The sequence below is a fragment of the Canis lupus genome, chromosome 9 (assembly GCF_011100685.1).
Source record: "Canis lupus familiaris isolate Mischka breed German Shepherd chromosome 9, alternate assembly UU_Cfam_GSD_1.0, whole genome shotgun sequence".
Classification (NCBI taxonomy): Eukaryota; Metazoa; Chordata; class Mammalia; order Carnivora; family Canidae; genus Canis; species Canis lupus.
This window is the reverse complement of record NC_049230.1, coordinates 46,080,491-46,098,500: the sequence shown is the minus strand read 5'-3', so window position 1 is coordinate 46,098,500 and position 18,010 is coordinate 46,080,491. Positions and strand designations below refer to the sequence as shown.

At 55.4% G+C, this 18,010-nt stretch overlaps 2 protein-coding genes across 4 annotated transcripts in view; one reads left to right on the top strand and one right to left on the bottom strand.

Annotated features, from left to right (window-relative positions):
* Positions 1-2,698: 2,698 nt before the first annotated feature.
* Positions 2,699-13,661, bottom strand: DPH1 (diphthamide biosynthesis 1). 3 transcript variants are annotated; one of them, XM_038548493.1, is made up of 13 exons: positions 13,505-13,661; positions 10,864-11,016; positions 10,679-10,742; positions 8,940-9,061; positions 8,365-8,522; positions 8,114-8,235; positions 6,238-6,306; positions 5,731-5,899; positions 5,501-5,601; positions 4,883-4,961; positions 4,467-4,608; positions 4,184-4,285; positions 2,699-3,539 (listed from the first exon to the last, which is right to left on the bottom strand). In XM_038548493.1, the coding sequence occupies exons 1-13, from the start codon at positions 13,566-13,568 to the stop codon at positions 3,037-3,039; spliced, it is 1,848 nt and encodes a 615-aa protein (XP_038404421.1). In that variant the 5' UTR covers positions 13,569-13,661; the 3' UTR covers positions 2,699-3,036. The 3 variants fall into 3 exon arrangements, with proteins under 3 accessions (XP_038404421.1, XP_038404422.1, XP_038404423.1); XM_038548494.1 differs by having other exon boundaries at positions 5,731-5,887; XM_038548495.1 differs by lacking the exons at positions 4,184-4,285; positions 4,467-4,608; positions 4,883-4,961; ... (7 more) ...; positions 10,864-11,016; positions 13,505-13,661 and adding an exon at positions 3,832-4,135.
* Positions 13,662-17,348: 3,687 nt separating this feature from the next.
* RTN4RL1 (reticulon 4 receptor like 1) overlaps positions 17,349-18,010 on the top strand; it is a 72,123-nt gene continuing 71,461 nt past the window's right edge. Inside the window, exon 1 of the mRNA XM_038548497.1 lies at positions 17,349-17,776. Coding sequence (XP_038404425.1) covers positions 17,764-17,776 — 13 coding nt within the window. The 5' untranslated portion in view covers positions 17,349-17,763. The remainder of the gene's footprint in view (positions 17,777-18,010) is intronic.

Genomic DNA, 18,010 nt, shown 5'->3' with positions numbered 1-18,010 from the left:
GAGGCAGAGACACAGGCAGAGGGAAAAGCAGGCTTCACGGAGGGAACCCGATCTGAGACTCCATCCAGGGACTCCAGGATCACCCAGAGTCAAAGGCAGACGCTTAACTGCTGAGCCACCCAGGCATCCCAGGCAGTGGTTTTCTTTTTTCTTTTTTTTAAATTTTTTATTTATTTATGATAGTCACACACACAGAGAGAGAGAGGCAGAGACACAGGCAGAGGGAGAAGCAGGCTCCACACTGGGAGCCCGACGTGGGATTCGATCCCGGGTCTCCAGGATCGCGCCCTGGGCCAAAGGCAGGCGCCAAACCACTGCGCCACCCAGGGATCCCCCAGGCAGTGGTTTTCAATTATTGTGTTGTGTGGCAACATCCAGGTACAGTTTAGCAAAACATAGATATTCATGAGACACAGAGAGAGAGGCAGAGACACAGCCAAAGGGAAAAACAGGCCCCATGTAGGGAGCCGGATGTGGGACTCGGTCTGGGTCTCCAGGAGCAGGCCCTGGGCTGAAGGTGGTGCTAAACCGCTGAGCCACCTGGGCTGCCCTCTCTCCATTGTTCCTGAAGGACATGACAAGAGAGGATATCTCACTTGTTGGAAACCAGTGGACCATCTCTTTCCTTCTAGGGTGGACATTTTCTGACTCTTGAAGTAGGGGAGAATTCCACTCTGAGCATTGAGCACTTCTGCTCCACCTAATACTGTCTGCTCTACCCTCATCCTTTTAGCCCTGGTTTAAAATTCATTCCCTACTGTATTTTGTTCTCTCTCCTTTAATCCTCACAAAATTCCAAGCAGCAAGAGCTGTGGTAGCAGTTGTCATTTTCACCTCTTGGGACCTTGCTAAAGGGGGCAGCCTAGGACTGCCATGAGGGTGCGTAGGCTCTGAAGTGCAGGTCCACATTTCATTCTCAGCTGCTCATTTCCAGAGAAGCCAGCAATCTGATTTCCTGTGTGTGAAATTCCTAAGATTATAGATACTGTAAATCCAGTATTTTCTAAAATCCTATGGGCCAGATGCAACAGGTCTGCAGGAGTAATTCGGCCCATTTCCAAGTCGCCTCCCCTTGCCAAAGAAGGAATCCCTTTAAAACACCTAAGTGTAAGCAGAGGCAGACTGTGGCAAGGGGGAACCTATCCCATCCCCACTTTCTGCTCTAAAGGACCTAAATCCAGTAAACTGGGTCTGTTTGGGGAAGGGGGTTGTTTAACTCCAACTTTTTTTTTTTTTTTTAAGATTTTATTTATTCATGAGACACACCGAGAGAGGCAGAGACATAGGTAGAGGGAGAAGCAGGCTCTATGCAGGAGCCCGATGCAGGACTCCCATCTCGGAACTTCAGGATCACGTCTCGAGCCAAAAGCAGATGCTCAACCACTGAGCCCCCCAGGTGCCCCCAACTTTCTTCAAGAAAAACTTAGAAAACTATCTGTGGTAAAGAATTCAGGATTTGGGGTAATTTAAGGGACATTAGTCTGTCTCAGGATGGGCTGTATTATTTGTGTGGTACCCCCTAACCCCAAATCCTACTCCATTACTAAACTTTCTGAGGGCATCCATGCTGGAGGGCTGGACCAGGGCCTCCAGTGATATTCCAGAAAAGGAACAAGGTGGTGAACCTGCAGAAGCAGGGCTGAAATCAGAGAGCAGGGTGGGCCACAGGTGGGGACACTGAGAGTAGGGCCAACAGCTAAAGTGAGAAGGAACAGGGCAGCCCCAGTGGCGCAGCGGTTTAGCGCCGCCTGCAGCCCAGGGTGTGATCCTGGAAACCTGGGATCGAGTCCCACATCAGGCTCCTTGCATGGAGCCTGCTTCTCCCTCTGCCTGTGTCTCTGCCTCTCTGTCTCTCTGTGTTTCTCATGAATAAATAAATAAATAATTCTTTAAAAAAAAAAAAAAAAAAAAGAGAAGGAACAAGTGCACTAGAGTGCCTAGGAACAAATGCACTCTGAAACAGGAGGGGCGGGCAGCCCGGGTGGCTCAGAGGTTTAGCGCCACCTTCAGCCCAGGGCGTGACCCTGGAGGCCCTGGATCGAGTCCCAGTCGGGGTCCCTGCATGGAGCCTGCTTCTCCCTCTGCCTGTGTCTCTGCCTCTCTCTCAATCCGTGTTTCTCATGAATAAATATTAAAAAAAAAAAAAAGAAAGAAAGAAACTGGAGGGGCAGTTAGGCTTTAGATGGATCACTACAGAGTAGCATCAGCTCCAGAAACTCTGTTTCTGGGCAATTTGCAAAAGGGTTTCTTCTGTGTGGTCCTGGGCCTCTACCCAAGGTCTAGCACCACCCCACACTTGAAACTTATAGTTCAGAGGGGCTAAAGCAGTTCTGGAGGAGAAAGCAGAGAACTCAAGAAGCCAAGAGCTTGACAGAAGGCCAAGAGCTTGACATACAGCCCTCAACAGTCAGGACAGAGGAAGCCTAACTCAGTGGAGGCCAGACAGAAGCTTGCCAGGTGCTCTCATCCCAAAACTGCTCAGAGGTAAATTCTTCCAACTCAGCCACCAAGGCCTCCTTTCCTTCAGCTTGGGGCTTGAGACTGCTACCAAATGTGTGCAGACATGAGCTTGTCCTGGGGGCTTAAAACTGGAAACACTTCCCTGTGTGGTGCTGCCCTGGAGGCTGTGTGGATGGGCAGGAATCCAGACTTCTGTTACAAAATGGGTTTTTCTGTATGAGGAAAAGGATGCTCAAAATCACAATCACCACTTTATTATGTGGCTGCCACACTGCCAGCCCCTGCTTTTCCCATTTTACCCTCCACTCATCCGGGGGTCCACCGGCCTTTTTCATGTTTGAGTTTCAAATGCCAATGTCCACTAAGGCTCCTAATCCCTTTTTTTTTCTTGAGTGTAGAGCTGGGCTTCTTATAATTTGAGCCTTAATTACTGATACTTGTCTCTTAATTGGTGATGGTGATAAACACTAACAGCAGTTGAGCTCGCAGGGTGGGGGGGAAAGAGAACTGATTACAGAGGCTGCCCCAAGGTCATGTGGGGGTGAGGGATTAGGGGCAGAGACATTTGTTGATTTCTCACTCTGTTAACTGGTCCAAGAAATTGAGATAGGCCTGGCGCTGGGCTGCAGCTACTGGAATGAAGTGACCACCAGGGTGGGTGAGTGTGATGGCTCCAGTGAATCGGCTAGCCAGCTGCATACTTTCCTGAGAGGGGATGACGCAGTCAGTGTCTCCAAAAACATGGAGTGACGGCAGAGACAAGGGGCCCTGCAGGACGGATTCTTCGGGTCCAAGGCCTCGGGGGCAGAAACCAGATACCAGGATGATAAACTTTGGCAAGGGGAAGCGGGCATCGCCTGCCTGGCCAAGGGCACACACAAGGGCTGCTAACGCGGCTCCCTGGCTGAAACCAAGGAGCCCGTCAAAAGGCCCCAGTCTCTTCAGTGCCTGTGCCACGGTTCCCAAGGCTTCCTCCAGACCTCTGCATACCGTGGGCTGGCTCAGGGCGTTGAAAACGTCTGCCTCCTGTTCTGAAAACCACCAGCCTCGAGGCTGCTCCTCCGGCGGAAGGCAGGGCTCTACAGTGATAGGAAAGGATGGGGTCAGGGCAAGCAGGTACCTAGGGGATGAGAAATGAAAAAGGGACGGACGGACGGAAGGCTTGGGAATGACCATGTGTGCAAAGAGGTGGCCGAGGGGAGAGAAGAAAATCTGGGAGAAGGGAAGACTGATCAAGGCGGAAGTCTGGGAAGGAAGAACTGAAGGGTTCGGCAGGGGGAAGGAATGAGGCGAGGAAACAGCGTGGGAGTATGCTGAGGGGAGTTATGGAGACGAATCCCGATAGAAGACGCAGGTGCATTTCCGTCTCACCGGAGTCCGGCCCGGCGCCCTCGGAGCCCTCGGCACCCGAGACCAGGTGCGGGCCGCTGAGGCACACGAGCTCGGCGCGGCCCCGCAGCGCCTTCCTCAGCGCTCCAGTCTTCTCGCGGAAGCCCCGCTCGCTCTGCCGGAAGCCGGCCAGGGCCAACACCCGCAGGGGCTGCTGAGCCGCCATCTCGCCGGGCAACGCGCCACGGGCCGGAAGCAGCCGTTCCCCGAGCGGAAGTCGGAAGTACGGGGGGCGGGACCAAATGGCACCACCCCGAAGGCGGGCCTCAGGGCGAGCAGGTGTTCCCATAACAAAAGAGAGGGGGTAGGGCGCAGCTGGAGCAGAGGCGGGTACCTGCGCCCAGGCAGGATCTCACTGAGCCCGCGGCGCTCCCTTTTCGTCTCCGCAGTTGCAACCGTCGCAAGCCGCGACTGGAGAGTGGCACGTGGACTCCTCCTGCATCGGAGGTCGCAGACTTTGGTCAGGGTCTCCATTCGGCTACGTCCTCCCCTCCACCCCGCTCCTGTGCATTTCCCGTAGCGGCCGCACCGCGGCGGCCTCGGCCGGCGTCACTAGGGAGGCGGCCAGGGCCAGGCCTGGGCTTTGTGGTCTCTTCCAGCTCCCAGTCCCTGCCTACCTTCTCCAGCTGGGGCCGCCTGGGGGTCCTGGGGGGGCCGGTTCCGTCCGTAGTTCACTGTCCATGGCCCCAAGGAGCTGCCAGCATAGAAGTCCATAGGGTAGGGCTGCTGCCAGGAAATGTCCCTCAGGGCCACCACTGCCTAGAGGAGCATAACGGGGCAATAACATTTGCCAACTTTTTCTGCACAGGATTAATGAATTCTGTCTTCACGATGGCCTGTGGAGGTCCTATTATCCTCAGAACACAGAAAAGAAATGTGAGGCTCAGAGAGGTTAGGGTACTCACCCAAGGCCACACAGCTAGGAAATGAGTCAGCTGTAAGAAGTGCTGCCCACCCCACTGCAGATCCCTCCCTTGACAGAACCAGGTGCAAAGCCCACTCTCTCTTGGGTATTTTTAAAACATAGGGTTACCTCATAGGGTGTCAGCAGCGGCTTGGGGAAGGCTGTGCCCCAGTCAATGGAAAGGCGTGGACATGCTATCTGCACCCACCTAGGAAGGGAAGTCAAGTCAAACCCAAGGGTGGCGGGGAGAGGGTACCCTCCTTCTGGGCAGCATGCTAAAATACATGACTGTATCCCCAACACACCCAATGAATGCTTACTATTACTTCCAAAGTAAACACAATCACCTACTATTTAGAGTAACACTATAGTGCTGTTTGTTTTCTCTTGTTTCCTCCAGGAGAGCTCTCTGTTAGCTCTCTGAGGGCGGGGCCTGGGCAGCTCATCTGTGATCATATCCCCAGAATCAAATTTAATTTAGTTCTGATACACTGCAGGTGCCAAACACCACTCAAACTCATCTCACACAGAGTGACTGTGATGATGCAGCTACTGGTGAGCCCCCAAGCCAAACTGTGTGTGACTCACAGCCAAAGGTAGCCCCTGCTGGATGAAATCTCTGTATACATTAAAATTTCATGGACGCAATTCCTAACAACTCCAGCCTTCATTATGTGCTGGGCAGGACTCAGATCTAAGCTTCCTTAGCCGGAGTCATGGCTAGGGAGGTAAGGTGAGAAAACTTACACATCCACTTGAGGAAGTAGGCTAAGCTTGCTGGGGAAGATCTCAGACAGCAGCAGCCTCACAAAGGTAAGTCCCAAGGCTTGGAGACGAGATTCCAGGTGCTGTTGGAAGAGGGAGGCCAAGCTCAGAACACCACGATCAAGCCAAGTCTAAATCCTTTAATGTACTGATTTTTCCAGCTGGATTTCTAGTCAGTTCCATCCTCCAGAGGCCTTCCCAAGCCCTCTGACCTCCAGAATCTTGGGGCTGCCCTGGCGGCCCAAAGTGCCCAGGATAAGGCCCCAGGATTTGGCTGAGCGGGCTGTGGCTATGGCTTCTTGGCGGTTGGCCTGCATGCGCTGGTGGTCATAGTGTTCTCTGGACAGGACTTTGCTGTATGGGTCATATCTGGAAAAGAAGCTATAAGGGTTACGGTGACAGCCATTCACAGTACCTTTTGTACACACAGCTCCCTGACCCAGCCCCTTGGTCTCCTGAAACTGTAGGTTCCATGCAGGTAATTAGGAACAGAGGCAAGAGCAGAGATTATCATGGGAAAGTTCAGTCCTACAGATGGAGCAGGCAAAAGTAGGATGGCGATCTAGGATCTCAGTGTGAATCGCAGGGGGTGGGTGGGTCCCATGCAGCAGTAGCCCTGGGTCAGGCCAGCAGATTCAGGAAGTTTCGGCCAACTGAGGGCTTCAGTGGCAGGGAAATCCCACCCCCTCCCTAGCTGGCCACCCCACCTTAGTCCATACCGGTAAGCAGGGACACTGGGGTTGGCAATCATGACAGACTCCAGATGGAAGCGGCCATCTCCAAGATATCTGCAGTGTGGAGAAAGGGGATGGTGAGTATGGGATGGGGTGGAGCAGTAGAAAAGGCAGGCAGTGGCTTGCAGGTCCAGATTGAGTTCTTCGCTGAATGTGCTCTGTGTGTGTGTGTGTGTGTCTGTACACTAGCCACTAGCCTAAGTCATCATTTTGCCTCCTGAGGCCTTGGTTTCCTCAAATGCAAAAATAAGGAGTGTGACTGGATGAGTATAAGGCCCTTCTAGTTATGTAATACAGAACTTAGGAACCGCTCCTCACCCCAACCTTCTGAGGGAAGAGTAGCAGGGCAGCCTAGGGCCATGAAAAGGCTGCTTAGGGCTCTAGAGATCCTAACTTAGAGGTGGCGGGACAGGTTCTCCCTCACCTAGCTCAACACAGACATGGCAAGTAGGTAGGGTTCAAGGTATCATCGATGCTGTAAATGAGGTTTTGGGTTATACACTGGCTCCCTCTGTCCGAACTAGCTCTCAGGCCTTGTTACTGAGTTGTAACAACTACTTTTACTGGATTTGTGCCTTCTGTGCACAAGGCCTGGGCTAAGCACTTGCCATGTAGGACTTCTCTCAGTCTTATCAAACAACCATCCAAGCCACCTATAGTATCCCCATTTTACAACAGATACAATTGATGTTCAGTAACGTTAAGAAACTTGCCCGTAGTCACAGAACTATTAAGCAGTGTATCTGGGGGATCCCTGGGTGGCGCAGCGGTTTGGCGCCTGCCTTTGGCCCAGGGCGTGATCCTGGAGACCCGGGATCGAATCCCACATCGGGCTTCCGGTGCATGGAGCCTGCTTCTCCCTCTGCCTATGTCTCTGCCTCTCTCTCTTTCTCTCTCTGTGACTATCATAAATAAATAAAAATTAAAAAAAAAAAAAAAAAAAAAAAAGCAGTGTATCTGGGACTCCACTCTAGGCTTAACCACCAGGCTTTTTCAAGCCTATCCCTAAAAGAAGCTCCTCAGGCCATGGAGAAGACAGAGCATAGAGGTCAATCTGCCATGGCAGCTCCTTTTTTCTTGGAGACCACACTGAATTGTGATGACTGGCCAACACTCAGGGTATCTCTCCCTCCAATATATACCTCGAAGCCCCCAAGGGTAGGCACCTAGGAGTTCAGCATTATGCAGGTGCAGGCACAGAGTTCTGCCCTTGGGGAGCAGGGCTTCCAAGTCTGGTCTGGGGTAGGCCCTGATGTGAGCCTGTCTAAGGGCAGGGCTGTCCTCTGTGGGAGCAGCAAGGCCTGTGGGGCCAGCATCTACAGCCCCAAAGGTGGCGATGAGTCAGGGAGGAGTGCCCCTCCCTCTTTTTCTGCCATTAGCTAGCAATGGGGCTCCCCTCCCTAGTCCCAGCTGGAGGAGCTGTCGGCTCTGAGGCTGGCTGCATTCACACAACATTAAGCATTTCCATTACCTAAAATAATTAGGCGGCAGGAGACATGCTGCTCCTGCTTGTTAGCTGTCCGGATGCTAAATTAATGGAGCTGCAGCCTGAACGTGCCCATCCATCTTCTCCAATTATATTCCCACCATTTCTAGCCCACCCTCAACACCACCACCCCAACCCCATGAGGCCCTCTGATTCGTGCCCCACCCTGGGCATAGCCTCCTAGATGGTGGACAGAGCACCTGAGAGGGAGACAGGAAAGCTGAAACCCTATCTGGTCCCCATTTTGCAGAGTGACCTTGAGCCAACAGTTGAAAAGCTTTAGACTCAGTTTCCTTTCCTACACAGTGATTGTCAGGCTCCCTTCTAGGGTACATTTCTTATGTCTCTACAACTGGCCCTCCGTTTTTCACTTACACAACAGCTTCCACCTCTTTGGGCAGATGGGGGGCCGTGCAGCCCAGAATCTCCCCAGGAGACAAGGGCTTGCACTGCGGGACACTCACACGGTACTCAGCTTTTAGCTCCTGGGCAGCTGCCTGTAAGGATGATGAGGGGAAGGGAAGAAAGTGAGTGAGGAGGGAGAGCCAGGGCCAGAGGACCAGCCTGGAGCACCTACCATGGGGCACAGGAGCAGACTGGAGGCTGGCTGCCATCTGTCCACTTACCTGCAAGGTCGACACAAACTGAATGGTGCTGACCAGGGCAAGGGAGCTGGCTGGAGGAATGGTGAGGCGGAGAGAGTCCAGGAGGTGGGCAGTATCTATCCGGATGTCCACAAAGACATACAGCACCCGGAAGTCTTGGGCTGAGGTATCCATGGGAACTGAGAGGAGGCAAGAGTTCAGGAGACTATTTTGGAAGGCCACAAGGACAGGGGGCCTGCCTGGGCCAAGGTCTCCGAGCAGCCAGGACAATGGCTTCTGCCTACGGATAGAAGGAGTGGGTAGGAGGCGGGGGGCAGTCACAGGTCCGTCAGAAGCTCCTTCTCTATCACTCGGCCAGGGGCCCAGCCTGCTCTGCCACCAACAGCCTTTCAAACACCCACATCTGGGACAGCAACACTGTTTCCAAGGCAACCAAATCCAAAGGAAAGATCCACCTGCAGAGCAGGAAGGCCAAGGCCATCCCAGAAACTGGGAGGGACCGCCTGCCTGCAAGCAGAACAAGAAGGCACTGTGATGGGGGATTAGCGTGTAGTCCTGCCTCTCTGCCCCCCTGCCAGAATCCTGGCCCATCATACCCAGGCAGCTGTGGCCATAGTGCACCAGGAAGTCCGCTCCGAGGGCCCTTGCAGTAAAGTCATCCACACAGCAAGCCCCATACGTCACATCACCCATCACCATTGCTTCAGCCTCTGTGAACCTGTGGGGGGGTGGAGCAGCAGAGGGGGGTGGGGAATGAGACAGTGACACAGGGGTGAGGTGGGAGAGAGACCTACCCCTGTGGGGCTATCTCAGGGCCCAACTCCTTTCTCCCTACCCCCTACAATCACTTGGGCTGGCAGCTGCCACTTCTGCCAAAAAAGAGTAGGAGGGGCCAAGCTGCCACATCCTCCAGTCCTGGCAGCAGCTCCTGGATCTGTAGCTGTACGCGGATGGTCTCTGTAGCACGCTGCTCTGTCCAAGCTCAGACTGCAAGAAGGACCCCCCACCCCTCAGCCTGGCATACATAGGTCAAATACTGATGTCCTGACTCATCCCACCCGGCGCAGTAAGCATGTACGCACATGTGAAGGCACCCACTCCCATGCCCAGACACTATGGTGTGTGTGGGTATGCATGTATGGATACACACAGCCTCCCTGTCAACCAGACCCCCTTGCTATCTCCCCACCCTGAGTTAGGCCCTCTGTGCCCAGGATGGGGGGGACCCATGAACAGCTCCCCCACAGCACATGGCACCACCCACATACCTCATGCGTCAGAAAGAGTGGGCTCTGGCCAACACATTGCCATAGGATCTGCTGCCAGGCCTGAATCACTGGGGGACAGGGGTGGGTGGGGAAGACCCCGCACTCCCCAAACTCACCATGGGAATGGAGCTGGAGGACCAGTTCCTCCTTGAGGGACCCACCCCTGGAGCATGGAGCCTGGCTTAGTGACTGGGGTCTCCCCACTTCTCTGCGGGTGGTGTGGTGGTACAAGCAAAACTGCTGTCAATCAGCAACCCCCTGGCCTTCCCCAAATCAGTCTGTGCACAGAAGCAGATTATTCCACTCCTTAAAATGCAGCCCAGGCGTCTGAGTCAGCCAGAGCACTTAATTTTTTATAGATTAAAATGTATGCAAATTGCCCCGAGCCCCAGAGAGCATCCCCAAGGGCCAAGAGGGTGGGAGCTGGGCAGGGAGTCTGTGGCAATGGATGCGGGGGGTGGGGGCCCCGCAGCAGCAGGAAAGTGGGAGGTTCCCATCACGAGCTGACCTCCCCTTTCCCCAACCCCCTTCCCTGTTTCTATGCTGGTTCCAGATGGCTGAGCACTCCCCACCCCCCACTCCCAAGGATGGCTCATGGTAATGAAGAAACTTAGACAGAGAGGGGAGGGGAACTGAATACTATCTCCTAGACACTTCTCCCCCACCAAACCCCTCCTTGCCATACTCCCCCAAATAGGACAGAGAAAAGAGTTCCCCTTGGCTAGACCTGATGCTGACAACTCAGCTCACTCCAGGTCAGCTCCCAGGATTCCTCCTCAGGCCCCACTACCTGCTCTAGGGCCAGCTTTGAAGATAACTGGAATCGACTCATTCCACCCCTCCTTAATATTTTAGGGAAGGAGAGATTTATATGGATAAGCCAAGCCAGACAGGCTGGGATCTCAGCAGGCTGAGTGTAGTCTTGGCTTTTTCCCTTTGTGTGTGTATGGTTGTGGGAAGGGGCTGAGTAAGGCCGAGGTCCAGAAGGAAAAAATGTTGACAGGCAGAGCTCTAAGGGGCATAGGGAAGGTCTTGGTTTAGCTGCTTCTCCAGTGCCCAAATCTCACCTTTCCAAAATATCCACGATGGTGCAGGCAAAAAGGAGAAGGCCTTCAGGCATTTGCAAGGCCACTGAAAGAGAGTAGAGACATGAGAGCAGAGGGCTGGGAAAATGCTGGGATGAGGATACTGCCCCTGACTGAGCCAGGCAACCTTTCCACCCTACCCCATCTCAAAGTTTGGGGGGGCTCACCCTTCTTGGCCTGGGCCTGTTGAATCCTCCAGATGGTCTTGGGAATCTCAAAGTTATAGTTGGAAGGCAGGACTTGAATGGCTGCCTGCAGCTGGGGGTTGTTCAGGATCTCGGGGGGAATCTGATTGGCTAAGCGGCCCCGAGGGGTTCGACCTAAGACAATGCAAGGCCTGAGTTAGCACCTGGCCTAAAACAGAACCAGACCCAGTTAAGCATATAACACCACCCAAGTTTCAGGCCCAGATCTCAGATGCCAAGGGGGTTGGCCCAGCTGTCTTCCCCACTGAGTTCATTCTGAAACTGGAAAGACAACCCATTAAGCCAGGAGGAGATCTGCATAATTCGTTTCCCTGTTGCAAGATTACTGGGCATCAAAGCCTTGAGCCCATGAGTAGGGTACAGTTCACCCCTTACCTTCGGAGAACAGAGGTGATACCAGGAGACTGAACTGAGGGGCAAATGGGAAAAAACCCAAACAACTGCTCCTTGATCAAGAACTCTGAGTAGGGATGCCTAGGTGGCTCAGTGGTTGAGAGTCTGCCTTTGGCTCAGGTCATGGATCCCAGGGTTCTGAGATGGAGCCTGCGTCTGCTTATGTCTCTGCCTCTCTCTGTGTGTCTCTCATGAATAAATAAATGAGTCTTAAAAAAAAAAGGGTGGGGGGGCAGCCCCGGTGGCTCAGTGGTTTAGCGTCGCCTACAGCTCAGGGCGTGATCCTGGGGACCTGGGATCGAGTCCCACGTCGGGCTTCCTGCATGGAGCCTGCTTCTCCCTCTGCCTGTGTCTCTGCCTCTCTCTGTCTCTCTCTCCTCTCTGTGTATTCTCATGAATAAATAAATAAAATCTTAAAAAAAAAAAACTCCGAGGAAAACCCAAAAGCCTGGCAGCTTGGGAAAATGCACCCCAGGCCCTAAGAACACCTTGAAGTTCTGAGGTCCTAGATATGAGATCTATAAGCAAATTGTTCTAAGTACTAGAATTTAAGAGACTGCCCTCTTTACTCAAGTCCCACTGACTGTGTCTACACTGGTGAATTCCTACACTCTTCCCTCTCATTTAAAAGGGAAATAAACACCAAACATTTGACTGAGTTAACAAGTTCCTTGGTCTCATTGTTCCACCCCAGAAAAGATGGAAAGAACACACTCTAGTTAGGACTGTGGGCAAACTGGTGAGGACAGATAAGTGCTCTTGCCCTTTAGGGCCTAGCAGTCTAGTGGGGGTGGGGGGGGGCAAATGAGGGTATACAAACTGCAACCCCCTGGTTAAAGGACAAAACACTGTAGCCCATCAGCAAAATTCAGCCCCCCCTTTTTTTTCAAGATTTATTTATTTACTTACTTATGATAGACATAGAGAGAGAGAGAGAGAGAGAGAGGCAGAGACACAGGAGGAGGGAGAAGCAGGCTCCACGCCGGGAGCCAGACGTGGGACTCGATCCCGGGACTCCAGGATCGCGCCCTGGGCCAAAGGCAGGCGTTAAACCGCTGAGCCACCCAGGGATCCCCCCCCCCTCCTTTTAAAGATTTATTTACTCATGAAAGACACAGAGGCAGAGACAGGCGGAGGGAGAAGCAGGCTCCTCACAGGCAGCCGGGTGCAGGACCGATCCCAGGGCCCCAGGATCACATCCTGTGCCAAAGGCGGACTCTAACAGCTGAGCCACCCAGGCGTCCCAAGCTCAGCCCTTAATTCACATCCTATTCCCCACAATTCAACTTAGCTCAACCCCTGTTATCTCTTTAGGAACCAGATAGGTTGGGAATGTGATAAGGAAACTAATTTATCGAACAAATATTTATTGAACCTGTACTCTGTGCCAGAGCTTGTGCTAGGGCCCTTTACTACTGTGGGAGGGACCCTCCCAGACATGACCCTTCACCCTCTGCCTGTGGGTGGATGGTAGTAGTGACCATGATGCAGTGGAGAATTAACATGGCAGGCTGGCATCCCGAGACCGTATTTGAATGTGACCACTGCCATCGTTCTTGTTCAGTTGTTTCAAATGCCTTGGAACAACCAGCCCAGAATCCTGGGTCCCTCACAGAAGTTCCTCTGACTGGGCAAGTCCCTCGTGGTCGTTGGGGTGCGGGAGCTGCTGGTCTTAGTAGCTCAATTTGTCCCCAGACTAAGTAGGCGCCTCCTCCTTCATCACGTGTCTGTGACCGTCTGTTTACATCGATATTCTCCGGTAGACGGAGACCCTGAGGGCAGGGCTGTCGTGCAGTCCCTGACCTGGCGTTAAGGGAGTGCTCGGTGAGAGCCTGGTGAATGAGGCCACCTGCCTCGTTCCTGAGGGCGCTCCCTGGGGGCCCACTTGTGGACAGGCCGCTGCAACGCGCCCGGCTCTTTCCTTCCCCATCGGGTCCGCCTCATCCGTGAGTCCTCCTGCGCCAGCCAACGGAGGCTTGAGGACTACAAGCTCCGAGGAAGGGCTGCTCCCGACCGCGCCCTAGGGCTGCAGAAGGAAGACTGGTCACTCTGGGCTTCAGCGAAAGCCTCGGGAGCAAGTGACCGCGGGGCCTTCCCGGTCTGGCGGAGAAAGGCCGCCGCCGCCGTCAGAGGGGGGTGGTTCTGTCCCTGACTTGGGGGCCCTAACTCGCGGTGCGAGGTCCCGAGGCCGAAGCGCCGTAGCACCCACCTCGACTGGTGCCGTTCCGGCTGCCCGGCTCCGCTGCCGCCGACGCCGCCAGCGCCGCCATCATAGGCCTGACCACGTGGAGACCAAAAAGGCAGCGCTAGCGGAACGCCGAGAGCTCAGACATTGCGATCGACCGCCGGTCGCTAGCGAGGGGCGGGGACTTGCTGGGCGGGGACCAGGAAGGCGCCGGTGGGGCGGGGCTACCGCGGCTCCTCCCCCCGAGCCGGGAAGACCGGGCTCTCCCCGCCCCTAGCAGCCCAGTACCTTGGCAGAGGCGTTCTCCGGCCTCCCGGCCCCGTCACGCCCAGATCATGCTCCCCTAGTTTCTGGCTCCCAGCCCGAGTTCTGTGGGCCAAGTCTTGTGAATGGGGACGTCCCCAGGTATCCCTTCCGCTCCTCTCCCAGTCTCCCCTCCTGGTAAGCAGTGGAGGCCGTGTAGGTAGGGCCCTACCTACCTACATTCCATACCTCTGAGGACCCCGCTGCCTCAGCGAGACAGAACTCGGCTCCCCTCAGCCCAGCTCCAGGCTGAGTCCTGGGGTAGATTTTCGAAGCTCCAGAGCCCTCTACCTTGAGAATCAACAGTGCTGATGCCAAAGGTTCCCCGGTGAAAAACTGCTACCAAGGGAAGGCCCCAAGCCTGAGGGTGCTTTCCTGGGGTGGGGGTGGGGTGGAGTGGGCAGTCCAAGGATCCCAATCACCTAGGCTCCCCCTCAGGCCTAGATAGCCTTTCTCTTGATCAGGCCCTGGCTCCTGGTATCCCAAAGAGAAGGCATAACAGCCAGCGAGACAGCCTTGACCTTTTAAGAGCAGCATACCTGAAGGACTGGCCCTTAGCAAGGTAGGTCTGCCCCAGACAGCAATGGTCCCCCAGGGCTGTTTGCCCATCTAACCCTCTGGCACAATCTTCCTCTCTCTGTGGTGGTGATGTGAGCACAGCTGGCCCTTTAAGGTAGCTCTGTGGCCTGGGGCTCCCCTGGAGGCCCTCCTTGCTTGGAAACTCCTAATTAAGGTGCACAGAGAAGTGAAAAACAAGCAGCTGGGGACAGGCCTGCCTGGGAGGCTGCCCAGAGAGGAGGAATGTATGGGCTGGCTGAGAGTGAGCAGCCAAGGGGAGGATCAGAAGGGGTCAGTGCTCTGCCCCTCAGGCCACTGACCCATACTCTTAGGACAGTCATGGCTTTGGATGGGACTGTGGCCAATATGGGTTCCAAGAACACCCCTCTTACCTTGATAAGAGCCCAGCCTGGACTTCTCATTTCTGGCAGGTTCCGTGGACCCCTGGGGTGCAAGATCCCCGTTCCAGGGATCCCCTAGTCCAGCCCTTCCCCCTTTGGGACACTAAAGCCCAGCCTATGGACAGTTATAACTCTGACTATGGCTGTGACTTGCGGGAGAGGGAGACTGACTTCAGCAGAGTAGTGGCTTCTCCCTAGCAGGCACAACCCCTTAGGGCCTTTCCCTAGGCAGAGGTGGGGCCTGTTGATGATTGAAGGCCTTCATCCTCTTATAGCATTGCCCTGCAGCCTCTTGTGCTGAATGCACTGCCCTGGCACCCATGGGAAACCAGGTGATGTCTAGGGGAACTAGACATCAAGAGCAGATGTGAGCAGGTCCCCCAAGTTATGCAGTGAAGGACTTCGGGGGCTGCCATTCAACTTGGGCCAAGAACACCTCCATCTGTTTGTGGGGGGTCTCCCTGCCTGAGTTACTCAGCAGTCTGAGTAATTACTGCCTGACAAGAAGGCGGGCACAGTGCACCCCCACATTATACCACAACACCCGCCTATAGTCACCCCCACCCTCTGGCTGGACTCCAAAGCAGCACCCAGCCCTCCTAAAGCCTGAAATAACTCTGCTTCTCACACTCACGCTCAGCCCCGGCCAACTTTAAGATGCTGGAGTTTGTGGGGCTGGGGGTTCATGGGGTGGTAGCTCAGGGAGTTGGAAGTAGGATTAGCATACCCTGATTCAGGCCTACAGTTTGGCACTGATCTTTTGCTTTGTGACATCGAGCAAGTTTTTCAGCTTCCCTGGGCCTCAGTTCACTCTTGGAAAGCCTCTGCAGTGCCATCAAGACTAGCTTTAATGTCTGCCTGGCAGCCTTCAGGCAGGGTGTGGGGCCAGTCCAGACCTGCAGCTGGTCCCAGCTAAGAGAAAGAATGCCTCACCTTCAGTTCCATCCCGAGATGGACCAATTTTGATGATCTTCAGAACAAGGTTACTTTTTCTCCTTCAAGCATTTGCACCTTCTCTCCTCCCTGGAATGCCCCTTTTCCTTCTCAGACTGATGAACTCGGCCCTCAAGATCCAACCTAAATGGCTTCTCTTTGGTGAAGTCTTCCTATGATTGTCCTTCACCCCCTTACAGAGCTGGCCAAGTTCCCTTTGACACTTTGTATCTCCTGTCACATTCTAAGATGGCTTGTGGGTCTTTTTCCCCAACTATGCCCTAAGTGTCTGTAGTCACATGCCTATGTAGTTAGCCGAAACCCAGAGAATCAGTGTCATTGAATGCATGTATGAGTGAAGGAATGAGATTGGCCTTCTTCTGAACCTTCCTATCATACCAAGTTTTTCTCCAGGGAATTGCAACTCATTGTTGCCCTCCAATTAGCTCTCTTAATGTCACCTGCAGTGCTCCCTGACCCCCTCGTGTCAGCTCTGTACTGTACCCTGCTTGCTTTTCTTCCATGCACTGTCTCATCTGGACTTTTATCATTTGGTCCGTATTAACTGTAAACTCCAGAATGGCAGGCTGAATCCTGAGGAATAGTAACGCTGTACACAATTGACCCTCAATAAATGTGTGTTGAACGAGTGACTTGGCCCACTGTTTTTCCTTTCCCAGGACCCCTCTTATCCCAGGCCAGTAGGGGGTGCCCCCTCCACCCAGGATCTCGCCTGCCTGAACCTTCTATTTTCAGCCCAACTAGCCCCCTGCGGGACCACTTTCCAGTCGATGCCTCTTCCATTTTCCAGGAAGCCCCAGCTGGGGTCTGTGTAGACTGAAGGGGATCAGAGACCCCTCCGCCCCAGGCGGGGATAGCCCACCTTAAGCCCCACATTGATCCTTCTCTTTCTCTAGGATTTGCAACTGGGCCTTCCTGAATGCTTGCTGCAAGGACTAGACCAGCCTGGGTGCGCGCCACACCTCCCCCCCACCCCCAAAGGAGCAGTATCCTGGGACGCGGGCTGCGAGGCTGCTGGGTTTGCCGGAGCTGTCCTTGGCAGGGAGGAGCCGTCGAGCCTCCGAGAAGGAAGCAGAGCCGGCTAGAGAGGATATGGGCAGGGGTGCAGACTTGTGATCGGGGTCTCTGGGCGGCAGTCCTCTGGTCCCAGCCCTTGGGCAGAGCTCACGCTTCCAGCTGCCTCTCTCTGACCTCCAGCCGCGAAGGGCGAGCGGGCGGGGGTTGGGCTGCGGGTGCGAGCTCCAGGAAGCCCGCGGGGCCCGGGAGGGGCTTTCGAGTGGCCCGACGGCCGCCCGGGGTTGGGGCAGGTACTTGGACCGAAGCGGGCCGAGGATCGTCTCCGGGGGCGGGCGAAGCGAAAACACCTTGGGAGGCGGCGCCGCGCGGCTGAGCGCCGCTGCCCTGGGAATAGGACGGCGCTCGACACCGCGAGCTGAGAGCACTTTCATAAATTTTGTATGGGAGGCGCTCCGTGAGCGGGGGCGGGGAGCGGAGCGAGAGGGAGGGAGCTAGCGAGCCAGCGAGGGAGGGAGGAGGAAAGGTGGGGGAAGCCGGGGGGTTGGGGGAGGAAGGGAGGCGCCCCGCTCCGCGGATCGCTGGGTCCTGCAAACGCGCGCCGGGCGCTTTCCCCGGAGCTCGGCGGTGCGTGCGAGCGCCCTTTTGCAGCAGCCGCGGCAGCGGCGGCCCGAGGGGGCGGAGAGGAGGGGGCCGCTGCCCGGCGGCCGGGTGGCCGGGGGGCGGCGTCCCCCCTCAAAACCGCCTGCAAAGAGCTCGGGGCTGCAGAAGCAGGCCGCCGGCTCCGCGGAGCAAGCGGATTGTCCCGGGGCTGAGCGAGCGCGCCCGGCTGCCAGGCAGCTCCGCGGTTGCTAGTGGGCGCCGGTGCCCTGGGCGCAGGGCTGGGGCTCACCATGCCCCTGAGGGGCCAGGCTGCCGGGCACAAGCGGATCCCCGGCTTGCCCCCGCCTCGACGCGCTCGGATTAGCTGCAGCCGGCGCCCAAGGATTTGAATCCCGACTCCGGGAGGGAGCGCGCCTAGGCCGACCTCGGAGTGGCGGCCCCGCGGCCAACATGCTTCGCAAAGGTGAGTTGGAGCCGAAGGGGCAAGTTGGAGTTGAGTGCGCACGCGGCAGAGCCTCGAGCCTCGGAGCCACCCGAGAGATCCTGGCGCCGGAGCTCCTGGCCGGGGAAGCAGCCGCGGGCGGGCGGGCTGGCGGGCTTTGCGGGGACACACCTGCGGAGGGTTTGCTGCTGGAGCTCGGCCCCTGTCGGTGGCCGGTTGCGAGACACGGGATTTGCACCATGGATCGAACGGCCA

Excerpts from the sequence above, each read along its gene's own strand:
- DPH1 (XM_038548493.1), bottom strand. The coding sequence starts at position 13,568 with ATGATGGCGGCGCTGGCGGCGTCGGCGGCAGCGGAGCCGGGCAGCCGG. Across the intron at positions 10,743-10,863 it reads ACAGGCCCAGGCCAAGAAGG|TGGCCTTGCAAATGCCTGAA; the intron begins GTGAGCCCCCCC and ends ACTCTCTTTCAG. Across the intron at positions 8,523-8,939 it reads CTATGGCCACAGCTGCCTGG|TTCCCATGGATACCTCAGCC; the intron begins GTATGATGGGCC and ends GCCTCCTCTCAG.